General features: G+C 47.4%; 1 protein-coding gene across 1 annotated transcript; it reads left to right on the forward strand.

Moving 5' to 3' along the window:
* On the forward strand, nt 1-18,069 carry NXF1 (nuclear RNA export factor 1). The gene is made up of 21 exons (XM_083418529.1): nt 1-366; nt 1,692-1,905; nt 3,157-3,298; nt 6,028-6,111; nt 7,114-7,218; nt 7,628-7,708; nt 8,063-8,132; nt 8,284-8,372; nt 8,831-8,938; nt 9,039-9,148; nt 11,665-11,701; nt 11,794-11,862; nt 12,093-12,148; nt 12,918-13,025; nt 13,624-13,682; nt 14,154-14,269; nt 14,790-14,832; nt 14,957-15,029; nt 16,234-16,416; nt 16,574-16,634; nt 17,233-18,069. The coding sequence occupies exons 1-21, from the start codon at nt 336-338 to the stop codon at nt 17,269-17,271; spliced, it is 1,878 nt and encodes a 625-aa protein (XP_083274655.1). The 5' UTR covers nt 1-335; the 3' UTR covers nt 17,272-18,069.
* The last annotated feature ends 100 nt before the right edge of the window (nt 18,070-18,169 follow it).

The following is an 18,169-nucleotide window of genomic DNA, read 5'->3' on the forward strand; positions in this document are numbered from 1 at the left end:
AGCCGAGCGTTGAGGGCGCGCCTGACGTGCTCGCGTACTATAATCACCGGAGGGCGGGAGCGCGTCCGTTTCGGGCATGCGCAGTGCGGCGCGTGGGGCCCCCCTCAGTTGGATGAAAAATACTTCGTGAGGGAAAGAGCGGAGGGAGCAACTGGCTTGGCTTTCCAACCGACTCGAGAGCGGATTTATCATCGCCGCCGTCATTCTTGCTGCTATTGTTTTTAATCTTTCGAGCGAGAGGCGAGGTGCCTGTACCTGTCCGAGTCCTTGCCTCTCTCTCGGCCTCATCCTGCGCTCGGGGTAGCGCCGACGCTCCCTCAGGGCCGCTTCCCTCGATGGCCGACGGAGGAAAAGGAGGCTACAGCGGTGAGGAGAGGGCCGGGGGCGGGGGGGCTCTTGAGCAGCGCGGGGGGGGGGTCAGGTCAGGGGGGGGTCTTCGCTGGCGTGAGGGGTGGGAACCGGGCCGAAGCCGAGAGGGTACTTTAAAGACACGGGTAGCCCAACGTGTTGCGCCTCCGGATCCTGTTGGACTCCGGGTCCCGGCCCGCGTCGCTAGCGAGGAGCCCGGCAGCGCCTGGGGAGCTGTTCTAGGGCGCGAGCCAACTCCTAGGGGCCGAGGTCCCTTCGGCTCCCCCAATGAGATACTTGAAGGGTCCCCCCCCCGAAATTGATGGGCAATGTCATTCACACGGCGCGTGTGCGCCTCGTGATCGATTGTGTGAGGCACGGCTTACCTGTCCCCCCCCCCCAATATTTTATTCAAGTTGGCACCCCTGCTCTAGGGAGTCAGGAACCTTTTTTTGGTGGGCGACTATGTGGGCCACTGGCAGTCCTGTGGAAGACGAGGAAGGGTGGGTCGGGTTTGTGGACAGTGGGCCGGGATGGGAGGGGGGAGGAGCAGGAGGGTGGGGGCAATTAAGGCAGGGAATGCTCTAGGGCAGAAGGAGAGAGGAGGTGAAGACAGTGGCTATTAGGGGGGGCGAGGGGGGTATGGAGGAAGGTGTTATGGGGAACCTTAGGCGGGGTAGAGGTTCCTTTTTGAGAAAAGGATAAGGAGCTTGAAGGCTTTTAGAGAGCTCTTTTTGTGTCTATAGTACTGTCAATGTGACACACACACACATGTATCACTGACAGGGGTAGGAGAATCTGATTTTGTACAAAAATGAAGCAGAGTGGCAGGGGCAGCTCCTTGGAGAGGGATAACTAAGAAGAATATTTGGATAGAGTTAAAGAGCACGGAGACAGGAATCCCACTATTTCAGGTCCTTGGGGGAAGCTGAAGGGAGGCAATGGTGGTGGTGGATAGGGAATGGAGACTTGTTAGGAGGAAGTGAATGGGAAGGTGTGTCCTAGTTCGTGATATTCTCAAGTTGTCTGTGGAGAACTCAGAAGCGTGAGGGCACCTTGCTGAATTTTGTAGGGAGCACAGAGTGTAGAAGAAGGCAACTGATGGCCCAAGGGTAGTCAGTGTGGTGTTCTGCAGACATTGTTGGGAATGCAGCTCCCTTCAGCACCAGTCAGCCTGGTCAGTGGTTCAGGGATGATGAGAACTGGAATCCAACAATGTCTGGAAGGTGTCGTGTTGGCTATCCCTGCTCTAGTTTGCTTTTTGAGACTTACCTGGTGTGATTGTTTCTCTGAATACTTTGCTTGACAGCCTTCTGACACTTCAGTTTTTTGCCCTTACATAGAACATGATGACCGTGTGGGTGGAGGTGGTGGCAACAGGGGCTTCCCAGGGAGGAGGCGAAAAGGTCGAGGCCCCTTCCGAGGAAAGATGTACAGTGAGATGAACCATCACCCGCGGAACTGGAGCAGCGCTGGCCCCAGTCCTCGTAGCCGACTTGAAGAGGAGGATGGAGATGTTCTCATGAGTGACCCTCATGATGTGCTGCGATCCCGCTAGTAAGTAAAGTGTTCTCTTGGGTGGACATAAACATACTTTAGTTTGTAGGCATGCTGCTGTTGCTCAGCCTCGGTTACCCCATCTGTCAAATGGGAACAGCGAGTTATATCAGAAGACTGTAATAAGATAGGCATTATGAGTTGTATCAGCTAAGTTCCACTCAGTGTAGGACCAATGAAATCAATGGATACTGCTAATTTAAGTCCATTGGCTTCAGTGGGTCTACTCTGAGTGGAACTTAGTTGGATACAACCCTAAGTGGGGGTGGGGGGAAGAACCACCTTATGTGCAGAATGACACTTCACCACCATTTTTCTGTAAGGTCTGAAGCACTTTTGAATCCTGTACTGGTTATATAGTTTTCAGCAAAGAGAATATTCATTCCTTTTTCTTCGGAAGTACACTGGGGCCGAAAAGTGTAATTCTCAAAAAGAATAGATGTTCCCTATTAAGGACACTTTTAAAAAAGTGTTTTTTTGTTTTTGTTTTTGTTTTTTTGCTAGTGAACCATTTAAGTGTGTGAATTTCATAAGATCTCCAGCCAATCCCATAGAAAGGTTTTTGTAGCAAGTCTAGGAAAAATAAGGGGACCATTTCTTAGGGCATCACTTGGTTAAAGGCAGGATGTGAATAAGGTCAAGGAGCTGGTATTAACGAAGATCAGAATGGTAAAAGCCTGTGACCTGCTCTGTTTTTAATGCTCTAGTTTACAGGCCCTCACACACCCTAGTTTAAAAAAAAAGCATAGAAGGTGGAGCTCTTTGAAGGGATGTGAACCTTTCTTGCCTAACCAGGTACAGGTTCTCTGCTGTGGGGAGGGACTCTGTGCACATTTCCTGTACCTACAAAGATGGAAAATTGAGGTCATCTGAATCATTCCTCAGCATAGCACTTAACTAGCTGCAACCAGATGAAGAATCTGTGAAGTAAATAATAATAATAATCAGGGAACTGATAATTGAATGTATTCATCGTTTGGAAAAAGGGCTAGCATCACAAGTTACCTGGTTCATTGCGTAAAGTTAAGTTGCGGGTATAATTACCATTTAAATGTCTGATTAGTTCTGTAACATTTTTTGGGGGGGGGGGGGAACCAAATACTTTTTATTACTGCTTTGTCCACAGAAACGAACCAGCGAAGTAGAATAATTTGAGTGTGTGATCCAGACTTCTTTCTGGGCAAGGTTTCTCATATCTTAATTTGACACTCTGCTACACTCCATACTGAAATCTTGTTTTCTACTCCTCAGCACTCCTTATGGTCGTCCAAACAGAGATCGGGAACGGGGAGGTCTAAGCAATATAAGCCTCACAGTGAGACAGAATCTGACTACCCTAGAGCGGCTTGGCCCCAGAAGCAATGCCCCCAAGAGGAGCTGGTTCAAGGTTACAGTAAGTCACATGGGGAAGGGGAGGGATTTGGAAGCGGAGCTTGAAGGACCCCTGGCTGTTGTTGGCAGAGGTGCTCTGTTCCTGTAGAGTTGCTGTTTTGACGGACTCTTGCTTATTCAGTTCCTAAGCAATGCTGCGTGTCATTGGCTAAACTGTTTAGATTCTAAAGGGGAGGGTGGGGCTGGCAAAATGCCCTCCTAAGCAAAGAAGAACAGGCCAAGCAGGGGACTGAGAAAACAGCAGACCAGAGGCAATGAGGCCAAGGTAGGAGGTGAGGACTGAATATTGAATGTTCCAGAAGCATGAGGAGAAAGAAAAGGAGAAGTGGGCAGAAAAGAGCTGTAGAGGTGAGGTTAGCTCTCATGCACACTTTGATCTGAAACAATCAGTCCAATCTTTGTGTCAATTCATTGTTAATTGTTTAACAGAGCAGCTGGTTTACCTGAATAATTTTCAGACTTGTGTGTGCTGACAACACAAGGAGCTACCGCTTTTTGAGTTAGGCATGAGAACATTGTTAAGCAGGGTAGAAAGGGAGCTTCCCAGTTTCAGTTCTGCTGGTAATCTGCAGGTCAGTCCTTCCCCACATGGTAGCTTTGCAGTCCCATGTGGTTTGGGAGGGGAAATAGCTAAACCTCACAGGATTGGAGTTGAGAGAATGCTGCCTTCTTTTATAACAGAAACAAGCAGCACTGTGGTTTGACTTTGACAACCAAGCCTCTTAACACTGTGTATTTGGTGGTGGAGATTAAATGCATTTATTACTCCAGTTTCTATCTTGCCTTTATGCATATAACACCCACGAAAGCTAACAGTGGGCTGTATCAAATGTTATTCCTGCTCAGAGTAGACACATTGAAATTAACCAACATGACTAACTTAGGCCGATTCATTTCAGTAGGGTACAATAAATAGAACTTCAGTAGATTCCACCCAGTAATAATACTACAATAACACATTTTAAAACCAATAAGTAAATAGAGCAGATAAAACCTATCAAAGATACAAATTGAGGCCACAAACATAATAAGACTAGTCATGATTTTTTTAAAAAAGAAAAGTCAGCTTGACGGGCCAAAGGATAGTTACATAAAAAAGATTGTGTGACTGTGAAATGACATTAGAGAAGGCCCTTAGGTCATGTCCTTGCATGTACGCCCAAACTGCAAACCCAAGGCTTCAGAAGAAGTGCAATTCCGTCCAAGACAGCATGAATCCCCATTCCCTGATTTTAAATGAACCAAGTTCTTCACCAGCATCCAGGCCATTAGCAACACTGCACACTGATTCTGAACTTGAACAGGTTTTGGGGGGATTTAGATGGAAATGAGAGAGTTAGTCTCACCAGCATGTTCATAGAATCATAGAGTTAGAAGGGACCCCAAGGGTCATCTAGTCCAGCCCCCCTGCAATGCAGGAATCTCAGCTAAAACATCCATGATAGATAGCTTAAAAACCTCCATGGAAGAGGTGTTGGTGACACAGATCCTCCAAACTGCAGAATACCTCCCCCAGTGGTTCCATGTAGATGTTTAATAGCATGGGAAATGAGATGGAACCCCAAGAGATGCAATTGACCATCAACAAGGGCATCAGACAGGATTCACATGGCACCATTTTTTGAAACTGTTGCCCTAAGAAGGACTAGAGCCACCACAAATTTATGTCTCCAAGTCCCATCACACCCAGATTGTTCAGAAGGTTGATGCTACTGAAAGCTGCAAAGAGGCTCAGGAGAACAAACCAGGATGGGTGAGCTCCCTCTTTTTGCCCAAGTTGGAAACTGGCCAGAAATTATCCAGTATGTGGGGGATTAAGGAGGAACCCCGCCTTTAAATATCTTAGCACAACCCTCTGTACTTGGTGCAACAGTACTATCTTGTGACAAGGCATTTGCATCTCCTCACTGGCAGGTTTTATGAGCCAGGAGGAGCAGGGATTGAGCAGTCAGGTCTCACTTCTCCAACAGTCCACGTCCTTGAGTTGCACATATTGAAATGTACCCAGAGACTGTTTGTACTCACGGGTTTTGCCCTTGTGTACAGTTGATGCTAAATATAGCTATACCTAAGCTTAATGGGATTAGGAACTTCAGTGAAAGTCATCAGCCATTGGATCTAGACATCTTTTCAAATCTTTTCCTGAGCTGATTCTCCAGCTGCAGGCTTTTAAATCTGATTTATTTCTCCCAACATGCCCAGTCCAGCCATTCAGTGTATATGCCTGGGTCAGCTGGTTTTGCTAGAGAGCCGATTTGAGGAGATGTCAGAGGGTGAGAGGCCAGAGCTAGGAATAGAGGAGAAATTTGTGCAGTCTGCATTTGAAAGCAAACATACCTCATTTGTTAAGCAGGAAAAAGCATTGAAAGTAATAAACATATTTTAGGGGAAGAATGTACACACTTTATACACAATCTACATACATGTGTTACCTTTATCCACAAAAAAACTGCTCCCATTTCACCTATGCCTAGAAACATCTCCCTTTGTTCTCTTTCCAGCTGAATTGTAGCATTTTTAATCCCATAGCTTACAAAATGGGTGCCTCCCAGGTTTCACATTTCCAGATTAGCCAAAAGCTTTTCTTCCTTCCCCGCTGATGCAGTGAAAAATGTCCCCAACCTACCAATTGGCAAATGGACTTGAGAGCTGGATATTATTACCACATCAAAGCTTTGATATGGTTCTGCTTCTTGCCTTGATTGGCTTTTTTGCTTTTCTCCCCCTCAGATTCCCTATGGAAGGAAATATGAAAAGGCCTGGCTGATTAATGCCATTCAGAATTTGTGCAGCGTTCCCTTCACTCCTGTGGAGGTAAGAGAGGCATACACATGTTCCCTGGGCAAGAATTTTCCTTTCTGTTTTACAGAATTGACAGTCTTGTGATTCCCAAATTGTGTGCTGCAATAGGAGCTGGGGTGTTCCTTGAAACCGCCATGTCAGATGCATCCAGCACCCATTGTCATTTGGATCAGGAGGTTGTATGTGGCATTGATTTGATCTTGCCCCTACCCCAGTTAGTAAATTGCCAATGGTATTCTGATAGAAGTTGCACCAGCAATACTCAGATTATAAGGTGCTGGGCAGGGGCTGCGTTTCCTTGGGTGTGCCCAGTATTGATTCTACTCAGAAAACCTAGCTACTGTTTTTTAGAAATGCCAAGCAAGAATGTTTGGTTAGAACTGGGGAAAAGAGGAGTCAAGGAATGGAGCTTGTGTGAAGTTCCTCAACTTTCTCCCATAATTCAAGCTCTATACACTAGCATCCCATGCTGCAGCTGACGGGTACAGGGGAATCCCTGAGTCACCACCATTGCTTAGAATACCCAGTTGCTTCTATAGGCCTTAATCACCTGAGCAGGATGCCAGGAGGCATTAATTGTACTTCTCTGCAGTTGAAGGGAGAGGTACTGCTCTCTCCCCCCCCCCCCCTCAGAACCAATCAATAAAATGTTAGTCATTTTTGAGCACCTGAGTGAATTGTGCCTTCAATTTTAATCTAGGAAAAAACTTGCTGTGTCGTAGATAATTCAGCAGTTTTGGAAATGCTGGTGCTAGTGAAATAAAAATATCATGAAGGAATGCGGAGACTAGGGGTGGCATGAGTCTGGCATTAGCAGAACGTGTTGGTGATGGGGAAGCTTAAAAGATCTAAGCCCTGCACCTTCTGGTCACTCAAAGCTGTGCCCAGAGGCATTACAAGGCACCTTCCATGTTGTATAGTCTTTATTAATTATGAAGATCAGCTCCTTTTTTTTTCTAATTAAAGAAGAATGAGCTCTGTCTCACACCAAGACCTTTCCCCCTCTTGCCGCAGCTACACTATGCCAATAATCGGGTAGTGTTCTATGTGGAAGATGCCTCTGCAGCCAACGCCCTCAAACAGGTGTCTCGAAAGATTGTTGCCCCAGATGGCTACAAGGTTGGTTTGTTCTTCCTCTGTGGGCCTGGGGCTAGTGGTGGGGGGGTACATGAGGTTGGAGGGCGATTAGCTATGTCCAGACTAGTGAGGTTGCTTGATCAGTTATAGCTCTGACCTGCCTCATGTGATCGTCCTTTGCTGACACAGCTTAGATTCAAGCAGTGCCTGCAAAGGAAGAAAGGAAAGAACCAGGAGTGCACTCTTAATTATTTCCTTTGAAGTTGTGAGGTCAGGTAATTGAGAGATGGTCAACCTCGCCCATCGGCCAGGGTGGCTCAAAGGGGAGTGGGGGAGCTTAGGATCCAGCCCACCTGCAAGATCTTGTTCTCCAGTCCTCTCTACATACATTAAGAAGCCTGGGCAGGGATTAACCTGCACCCATCCAATCTCCAACTGGTATTTCTTTCAGGTTGTGATACTTTCAAACCCATGCAGTCCACCAACATCTGTCCAGCGTGAATTGAAACCAGAGGAGATTGAGCAGCTGAAGGTGAGTGGAATGTGCCAGAACTTCAGTACTATTTTCTTGCCATCCACTTGCCAGTCTGCCCTGCATTCCCAGAAGTGGTTTGTGTCTGGTGTTTTTCTCTTTGGGAACCTGACAATGATCCTTGATTTTAAACTGTCTCAAGTGGTTAGCAAGTTGGAATGGGAGATGCCATCTGTCTTTAGTGGGAAAACAAGTCCCTGTTCAGGTTGTGAGTATTGTACAATCTCTTCCTAACTTTGGTTTGGTTTTTTCTTTTGCTTCGGGTACTGAAATTCTGTTCCTCCCCCCAAGAAGGCAGGAATAAGCCTGTCTGAGGCCTTATCTATCTAATGGAAATTTTCTCTCTCCTTCCAGCTTTGCATGAGTAAAAGATATGATGGTTCCCAGCAGGCCTTGGATCTAAAGAACCTTCACACAGATCCAGGTAGGACACCGTACCCACCTTTTCACTGTTGGGACTGCTGTTCTTCTACACACCTAGAACTCTGGTTCCAGCTTCAGGGGCGGAGGTGGGTTTCTGTTGCAGATTCCAGCTGGCAGTGAAGTGAGATTCATGCTATTCTTTAACTCCCCAGATCTGGTAGCCCAGAACATTGACATGGTGTTGAGTCGCCGAAGCTGCATGCTAGCTGTGCTGCGGATCATCCAGGAGAACATTCCTGAGGTCATCCATTTCTCTCCCCCTTTCCCTCTCTTCAACCCAGCCTTTTTCTTGCCTTGGTGCACTCGGGGATTGGTGATTTCTCTGAAATTTCATGCTGAAAAGATTTCAGCTTGCCCTCAAATGAATATGGACCCTTGTAAGTAAGTGGTCCGTAATTACAAACCATACACCAAACATTCCAGAAGGGGTGGCGGTATTGGGTTTGCGTTTTTTGTTGATTTGTTCTTGTATTTATCGTGTATTTTGTGTCTTATCTTCTATTTTTATGTTGTGAACTGTCCTGATCTACAGATGGAGGGCAGTATACAAATGTAAATAAAGAAATCTTACTGTAGTTTAATTTATTTTTTAATGAGGCTTTTTTTAAAAAACCAACAAAAACTGCCTTAAGGTGACTTGGTGGCAAAAAGCACATCTCTCACTCACACCTCACAAATCCCCCCCATCTGTCCTTGCAGCTCCTTTCTCTGAACTTGAGTGACAACAAGCTCTATCGCCTGGATGATATGGCTGAGCTGCCCCAGAAGGCTCCCAACCTGAAGATCCTCAATTTGTCTTCTAACCAGGTAGGGCTGGATGCTCACTAGCTCAGCCTGAATCTTCCATTGGGTAAAATCTTCACTCTCTTCACTGTGCTCTCTTTCTTTCCCTCCTGGCTCCCTTCAGTTGAAGACAGACCGTGACTTGGACAGGTTAAAAGACTTGAAGCTTGAGGAACTATGGCTGGATGGCAACCTGTTGTGTGATAGCTTCCGCGACCAGTCTACCTACATCAGGTGAGCAGTAGCCCTGGGGCTGCCTAAGATGTCCTGGAAGGGTGTACCTCCACCTACCCAGAGGGCATTCAGGGCATGATTAAGATGTTTCTTGCCAAAAGGCGTATTTTGCCCTCCTAGGGGTGCCAGCTTGGTTATTTTGACCCCATAGCACCATCTGCCTCGGCTGCAGCCAAATCTCTGAAGATGCTGCACCCCATTCCTGGATCCTGAGTTGTGATTCTTGTGATAATGGTTTTATTTCAGCCAGATTGGAGCACTGCCCAGCCCCGTCTCCTCCCCCCCCCCATATTGATATTACTACATTTATTAGCTGAAATTTGCTTTTGTGGATGATCTGCCATACCGCACCTCCCAGCCACCCCAGCCTTGCTTCTCTTCCTTGTGAAATCTTCCTTTCCCCCTCCCCCGCTTTTCTGTCTGCCTTCCCCTCTCCGCTCTGCACACGTCACTTGCTTTTCTCTGCCCCCGGGGCTCTAGGACCTCAGGATGCGCAGCCTTTTCCATCCTCTCGAGTTCCCCCTGTGCACTGCCACCCTCCTTTGAGCCTGCCATGCTGAGCCACCTTGCTCGTGGCCTTGCCTGCTTCTATATTTATATATTGCGGCTCCCCAGTGCTGTACCTGGAAGTACCATATTGCACAGAGGCGCGTGGAAGTCTTTCTTTTGGAGAATTGAAGCTAAGCTGCTAAATCCCGGGGTGCCCCTGGTGCGTTTGGCTCTCACAGATGGCTGGTTAGCCAGTGACGGGTAAGATTCCTTGCGGAAGGAACAACCTAAGACAGGCACAGTCGCACAGTGGCCAAACGGAGCCCTTCCGCCTGCCTCCGGGGAAGTTGGCAAACACAAGGCACCAGAACCCTCCTTCACAGGCTTGTCGTCGGCAAGTAGCTTTTGGACAGCCTCTGCGCCGTTTCTAATGGGGAGACTTTTGCTTCTTGATGATCTGGGAGTGACGATGGTGCTGACTCTGGGTGGAGCAGCAGCAGCAGCAGCAGACTGAAGTGACAAGCTTCTTGCAAGTAAAACTCTTTCTCCCTCAGTTGTGCACTTGGAAGTCCTGTTTGTGTGGCCCAGGCATCTGTATCTTTGCAGGGTTGGAGCGTCAAGAAGGGGCAGTGTGGAGGATGGATGAGGCTGTGCATCGGTAGGGAGGAGTTTCCAGGCCTTTTTTTCTTTGTTTCCATCACTCTGGCGTCCCTCTGCTTCTCCCTCCCCCTCCCCCACCCGCATCTTCCATGGTCATTAATTAGATTTGGGCCTTGATGCAGGAACTCTCCCAAAGCTGTTTTAAGTTGGGTGCCAGGAAGTTGGCTCAGGCATCTCCATGACCAGTGGGAATTCTTGTCCATTCCCCTACTTTCCCTTCCCTGCCCCTGCCCTCTGGCCTCAGTGGAGCGCTCCTCCTATAAATTGAGCCATGCGGGTGAGTACACACTCAGGTAAGTGCAGAGGGAGACTTTGAGTAGCATGGCTTTGGAGACTTCTGCCTCTCGCACCCGTGTGCATGTGTAAAACTACCACGGGAAGAGTACCAGAGCATTTTGCTTTAAAGCCTGTGCTCTGCTACCTACTAATTTTTTGAAGTTGGCTAACTGTCACTCGCCCTTGTATGGTATCAAGTGACAGAACCATAATAATGAAATTGATCAACTTTTCCCTTAAATTGTCTGGCAATATTAAAGGAAAGCTGACTCTGCATTTTCTCCTAGGTGAGACTTGAGTCAGATTTTAATACGCAGAGTGGGAAATGTCAAATATAATCAGATGTCTCTTTAAACTGGATTGCAGTAGTTCTCTAATCCAGCATAAGCAGTACAATCCTTTTAACCCCATTCGTGTTGCTTCTTCCGTGGCTAACGGAAGATGCAGAGCCTAATACGGTTCCACGTGCAGCTTTAGCAACCCGTCCCTGATTTTGTACACGTTCTACCTTTGTTTAAAATGCTTGTACGTGCAAATTTCTTAGGCTTCCAAAGAAACATACAGTTTGAGAGCCTTGGGCGGGGGGCTCTTGTTAAAAGATTCTGGTAATGCCACCATTTTGTGGTGTTTCTCCACGCTCCTAAGAAAGCCCAGATGCGTGGAATGAAACTTGTGGGACCTGTCTCCTAAGTTCTTCCAGTTGGGGAGCTGGTTGTTGCTCTGTAATTCAGAATCCAGGAAGTGAGGTGTGGTGAGGGTTCTGAATCACCAGTGGGCAGCCTATATAATTCGGTGGGCATCTGTTTGGCCCAGGATAACAAATTGATAACTCTCCACCTCCTGACAGCAGTTGAGGCAACTTCTTTTTGCAAGACTGCCCATCTTGGTTTTAAAGGATGCTTTAGAGAATGGTGGCCAGTGGCCAGGCTGGGTAGAAGCCACAACAGGATGTAGTTCAGGTAGCACTGACTGAGGTAGGAAGATGGTGGTAGCAGAAGGTGGGGACCACCCAGGTAGGCCACGGGTGGGGGGAGGGCAGTGCTCTTGGGGCACAAAGCTCTTTCATTCACTCCTTTTCCCCTTTCTGACAGCGCCATCCGCGAACGGTTTCCAAAGCTGCTGAGGCTGGTGAGTGAATTGTTCAAATTCCAGGTGGATTCTGAGCCAGCTTTTGTATCTGACAGTACTGTTGCCTTACCCTTCTGCCTCTCCCATCACAGGACGGCCATGAACTCCCCCCTCCTATTGCTTTTGATCTTGAAGCACCTACCACGCTTCCCCCTACTAAGGTACAGAAATGCTCGGAAGGGGCAGGGGAGAGGGCCTGTGTTGCTGTTGCCCTGAGAAAGCTGGCGCCTTTCGAGCCCTTGCTTCAGTCCCATTGCTCGGTGTGGGTTGTGGCATAGGATGCCTTAGGGCTGGTGCTGAGTGGGTACTGGGTAGATTTTGCTTGGTGTTTGGGAGGAATGGAGGGGAACAGATTAACATCCGGCTTCTCTCTTTGACTCTCCCCACTCAGGGCAGCTATTTTTGCTCTGAAGACTTAAAAGCGTTGATCCTGCGATTTCTGCAACAGTAAGTAGAGTTGCAAGGTCTTGTACGTTAAAGAAAATCAGAGCCCCTGCCAACAAGTTTATAACCTGGGGGTTTTGGCACACACAAAAAAGGGGAGCTGGAGAAAAAAAAGAGAGGGTAAAGATCTTAAGTTTTAAGTTAGTTCCTGGGAAGAGGGTAGTGGTAATGATGCTGGCTGGCATTTGAAAACCAGGGTTTGAAATTGCATTCCAGTGTTTAAAACTTGGCTAGCAAAAAGGATCACTGACAGTACTGTAATTGAAAGAAGCAAAAGGGTTTATTGAGGCACAGTACCCCATAAAATAGGAACGCGAGTGGCGCTATGGTATAACCCACTGAGCCTAGGGCCTGCCAATTGGAAGGTCAGCGGTTCGAATCTCCGCAACGGGGTAAGCTCCCGTTGCTCAGTCCCAGCTCCTGCCAACTTAGCAGTTCAAAAGCACATCAAAGTGCAAGTAGATAAATAGGTGCCGCTCTGGCGGGAAGGTAAACGGTGTTTCTGTACGCTGCTCTGGTTTCGCCAGAAGCGGCTTAGTCATGCTGGCCACATGACCCGGAAAAACTGTCTGTGGACAAACGTCAGCTCCCTCGGCCAGTAAAGTGAGATGAGCACTGCAACCCAAGAGTCATTCCCGACTGGACTTAACTGTCAGGGGTCCTTTACCTTTTTACCCAATACAATGGAAATAACATAATAGAAATAATAAAGCGGCTAAAGCCTCTCTTCCATTCTTGCTGTTTCTTTAGCAATGTTTGTATTCTCCCACAGATATTACACTGTCTATGATTCTGGGGACCGGCAAGGGTTATTGGACGCCTACCACGATGGAGCCTGCTGCTCCCTGAGCATCCCCTTCTCACTACACAACCATTCCAGGTAAGTTTACACTTCTGACTTTTGTTCCCTTGCCATGGGAGAGGACTGCATGTTGCCCTACTACACTGCGCTTTGGTTTTGGTGTGACATGGTGTGAGACAGGCTGTGTGCACCCTTTCCAAAGTTTCTGTGCCAAGATGTGGGGTATTTTGCAACCTATACCAAGTAAACAAGAGTTGCTTGTATTAGTCACAAGGAGATTCAAAGAGCTGTGTGTGGATCTTGCACATGCCTCCCATTCAAATATTTCACGCTTTGCAAACATGAAATCTTTTTGTAAGGTGCCATACATTTGGTTGCATTGTGTTGATTGGGAAGAAGATTTGGTGTTAAATAAATCTAACTAGACTGTTCAGAGGGCAGGGATTTGTGGTGCTTCCACCGCTTACTTTTTAAAAAATCCTCATACCAAGAGAGAGACTAAGTTGAAAGTACATGGAGCTGCTTGCTTTACTTTGGAGCCAGCCTGGGATTTAACCCTCAGCACTCTGCCTCCAAATCCAACATTTTGTCTGCTGCAGCCAACTATACACCTCCTGCTATGTAAAGAAAGACCTGGGGAAATGGGCAGGCGTTTATGTTCTTGTTTTGTCTCCAGGAGCACTCTGGCTGAATACTTCAAGAACAGCAGGAATGTGAAGAAGCTTAAGGATCCCAGTAAGTAATGACCAGTGGCGGGGGTGGGGTGGGCGTACAAGGCTACAGACTCTTTTAAGGACAGTGTGTAATCAGAAGTGTTTCATGGGAGACGGGCCCTGCACAGTGATTCTGCTGCGGAGGTTGGGACCCCAATGCACAAAAGAGGGGAGGTGCAATGGTGAAAGGATTTGGGACAATGCTCAAATCCGCACTGAAGCCCTTCATTCGTAGCAGTCCAGTTGTGGAAGAGGATAACAGAAAAGCGCCTGATTAAAGTGAATAAACTGAATTGGTTGGCTGTTTTGGAACAAGAGCAGTGATTTTTTTATTTTTTTAGGGTTGGGGCAGACGCTCCTACATTAGTGGATTGTCCCTCCCCCCTCCCCCCTCCCCCCACACCCGTATGTGTATTTGCTGCTGGTTTCTCCACTTTGGGTTTACTTCAGTGAAGGTAGTGATTGACCTTCCCTCTGCTCTTTCTGCCCCCAGCCATGCGCTTCAGGCTCCTCAAGCACACAAAGCTAAACGTTGTGGCCTTCCTTAGCGAGCTCCCAAAGACTCAGCATGACATCAACTCCTTTATTGTGGACGTCTGTGCCCAAACGGTGAGTCAGGGGAGAAGGAACTGGCCAAGCACTTACCACCTTTCAAGGAGTAGGTGAGGTCAGTCGGCAACAAGAAAGACGAGGAATGGGTTGTTGGTTGGGCAGAGATTTGACTTGCCCCTGGTAATTGGTGGGAGCTGAGAAAAATTGCTCCCTCTATGCAGAAAGTCAAAATATGTGTTGTTCAGCTGGAAATCTTGGAATCTGAAACAAAGTATGATTACACCCCCCCCCCATAAATACATACCCCCCCCCCATTGCTGCTCACTTTTCGATAAAACAAAGGCAATTTACTTCCAGGAAAACCATCCATAGATCTCTTTTTATGCTGCTACTGTTTCAGTCCTTTTAGCCTGTTTTCAGTTGGCATGATTGTAATTGTTTCTATTGCTGTGTATTTATCTTGTAAGTGGCTGTGAGTATTTCATTACAGAAATGTGGGGTATACATCTTGATGTTAAATGATGTATATAACATCTGTGTGGGTTGCTGCCCTGAGACCCTTCTTTTCTCATTGCAGAACACGCTGCTGTCTTTCACCGTCAATGGGGTCTTCAAGGAAGGTGAGTGTGCTGTTAAAAGCCTGCTTTGTGGCACACCCTGAACAGTGGGAATGCCAGAACACTTGCAGCACCCAGTGCCCCTTCTTGAAAACTCTAACCTGCGCTTTCTTTCTAAATTCTACAGTGGATGGCAAGTGTCGTGACTCGGTGCGTGCCTTCACCCGTGTGTTCATCGTTGTGCCCGCTGGCAATAATGGGTAAGGCTTGTGAGCTTCAGGGCATTGACAAATCCAGGGATTGCAAGACAGGCGTGTCTCTGAAAGGGGCAGGTATTGGGAGGATGATGAAATATTTATAGGGGGATGAGAGACAGAGCCTTAGCAGCCATGTCTGTCATGAGCTGGGAATGTCAAAGGCTTTTAAAAATAACCCATGTGCTGGAGGCATTGGGGGATTGGCCAGCTTATGGAGGAGCAATCTGATTTCTCCCAGTGATTTATATCTGTACTGGTGAACCACTGGCCAATTTCTAGGGGACAGCCTGGCGCTGGTTGGGGAAGGGCCCTAGCTCAGTACTAGAGCATCTGCTTTGCATGCAGAAGGTCCTAGACTTAGTCCCCAGTATCTCCAGGTAGGGCCGGGAAAAATTCTCACCTGAAACCCTGGAGAGCTGCTGCCAGTCAGTGCAGGCAATACTGAGCTAGACCCAACAGTCTGACTTGGTGTGAGGCAGCTTCGTGTGTCACAATTCTTGCAAAAGATGTGGGGCTAGCATTGATTTTGGCATTTTCTGAAAGCACGTTAATGTTTAGAAGCAGGGGGATAACAGATTAGTCATGCCTTACTTAACAGTTACAGTGTTCCAAAGTATATATTCTCAGTAAAATTTAAGTGGTTCCTTGCAGCACAGTTTTAAAAACCAGGCCATCAAGATAGGTTGATTGCCACTTGTCGAATCTAGCGACAATTCCTTTTGGCTGTAGTTGACTTTCCACAAGAACAGTGGGAGCACGGTTCAAAGAAAACATCATGCTGGTGTGTCCCATTTTTTTCTCTGACTTCAGGACCCATTTTGCTGAACATTGGCTAGATGTTTAATATTTGCCACGCTTTTTGCTACTGTTAGAATATGGCAACCTTCTCTCCTTGGTGAAGGCAGAAGCAAGTATAGTGTCTAGCTGTTGCTCCTTTATTTATGGGAGCATCCTGCAGTGCTTGGCAAGAGATTCAAGCAAGCAAGCAAGCAAGCAAGCTGTAGGAGGCTCTGTGTATGCATTAGCAGATCCTAACCTCTTCTTGCCATCAGAGGGGTGGCCAGGAATAGTCAGGTCTCAGACTGAAAGGGTAGAAGGCAAAAGGGGCCATTCTGGCTACCCTACCCTTGATATTTCCTCCTTATGTTGGGTGTAGGCTTGCAGCCCCTTCATTAACCACTCCTGGCTCTTTCCCCCTCCTCTGCAGGCTGTGCATTGTGAATGATCAGCTATTCATTCGTAAGGCCACCAACAAGGAAATCCGCAAAGCTTTCGTCATGCCAGCGCCCACGCCCTCCTCCAGCCCGGTGCCCACGCTCACGGCAGAGCAGCAGGAAATGCTGCAGAATTTCTCACTGCAGTCGGGCATGAATCTTGAGTGGTCTCAGAAGTGAGTCTGGAGTTGCTGGGGGCTGGCAGTTGGGGAAAAGGAGTGGGAGATGGTCTTGAGATTAGGGTGGGGGGCAGGGAGGGAAAAGCGGTTGCAAAATGAGATTAGGTTAGGCTGCTGTCTCATGACTTTATCATCTCTCCCTACCCTTGCCCAGGTGCCTCTTGGACAATGATTGGAACTACGCTCATGCGGCCCAGGTTTTTACCCAGCTCAAGGTGAGTGCCCTGGTGCCTTTCTAGAGTGAGACCACCAGAACCTGCTGCCAGGCTTAAGAACTGGAGACAGACAGTGATGGCTGGGATGGATTTGCACTGCACTGCACTGTATAGTTCTTTTACAGGGGAGAACCCTGGGTGCCTTTTCCTTCATTCTCAGGGTCTGATGTGTTGTATTTGAGGGTCATGTTTCCCCCCCAGAGGAAGTTTGCAAGGAAAGCCATCCCCCTATGTAATATGCCTTGATGTGTGTATTCGGAATTATTTGAAGCGAGAGCATCCAGAAACCATTGCTGTTGGTTTTTTCTCTTTTGCTTTTCATCCATAGTGCAGTAATGAGAAGCTGATATGTAGCAGACTTTGCCTTTGGACGGGTGACTGTCCTTAGAATATTTTGTCCCCTTACTGGCCTCTTAACTGACCTTTGGAAGCGGAGTCAAGTCCGGATTTGGGAAAACTTTTTTATCACAACCCTGTGAGCCTGGGGAAAACCCCTGGGTTCTGTTGACAGTTTCATGTTTGTTTGTCTCCTTGTTATAACCAGACATGGAAGAGAGGTGGTTTTTGTTAACTTCTTACTCTTCCTTTTCTCTTCTAGGCTGAGGGGAAGATCCCAGAAGTGGCTTTCATCAACTGAGCGTTTGCCACCATTGCCCTTACCAAAGCCAGCCAAGCAGCGTTTCATCCGTTGGGTTCTTGTTTTGTAAATAAATGAAAGTTTCACTATGTAAATTAAAGAGACTCCTACCCTGTTGTGACTGTGAAGGCTGCACCTGTCCGTGTTGCCATTGGACTGTGGGCAAAAGCTGAGAAAACAGGCCCTTGTGGAAGAGGCAGCACCTCCTGCCTGCAGCGGCAGATGGCGTGAAGAATTGCTGTGTACACTGATTTTCTAACGGACACTGACGACTATGGAAATTTGGAGGAAAGGCACTTGGATCATTTTTGGGTTCTCCCGCCTCCCTTTTAATTTGAAAAGCTGATTTTTAGCATACCCCCCCCCCCGCCCCGCTGCTACCGACTTGGGAGTTGAGTCTTCTATGTGCCTAGAGTAAGAAGTAGTAAGTAGTTCCCAACATGCAACAAGGGTTATATCCCTAGAGGGCAGGGGGAATGGTAAACCTCCCAAAAGGCATTGGCAGCAGCACCACCCCTGTGTCCTTTGAGGCACAATTGATCATCCTGATGGTGCCAGAGAGAGTGGGTTTCCTAGTTCTAGGTTGCTTTAGAGGACTTTAGGTATGTGAGACCCTGTATGTATGGATGGATGGCCTCTGAAGCACAGCCCTTGCAGGACGTCGGATTTGCTGTCACTCACTGCTTAAATGAGAAGAAGCTTTGGGGTCTGCACACCTAGCAAGCTGTAGCTTCCGTGTTTCTTTTCTGCCTGTAGTTCTTGAAAACACTGTGTTTAGTAAAATTGTTATTAAAACCATGCTGTGGATTCTTGTGATGGTGTTCTAAACTAGAGACAAGATCACTTCCTTTTACTATGTGGATTTCTTTTTCCGTTTTGGCCATGCACGACTTATGAT

This window comes from Podarcis tiliguerta (assembly GCF_965153285.1).
Source record: "Podarcis tiliguerta genome assembly, chromosome: 16".
Classification (NCBI taxonomy): domain Eukaryota; kingdom Metazoa; phylum Chordata; class Lepidosauria; order Squamata; family Lacertidae; genus Podarcis; species Podarcis tiliguerta.

Excerpts from the sequence above, each read along its gene's own strand:
- NXF1 (XM_083418529.1), top strand. The coding sequence starts at position 336 with ATGGCCGACGGAGGAAAAGGAGGCTACAGCG. Across the intron at positions 12,149-12,917 it reads ATCCTGCGATTTCTGCAACA|ATATTACACTGTCTATGATT; the intron begins GTAAGTAGAGTT and ends ATTCTCCCACAG. Across the intron at positions 15,030-16,233 it reads GTGCCCGCTGGCAATAATGG|GCTGTGCATTGTGAATGATC; the intron begins GTAAGGCTTGTG and ends CCTCCTCTGCAG.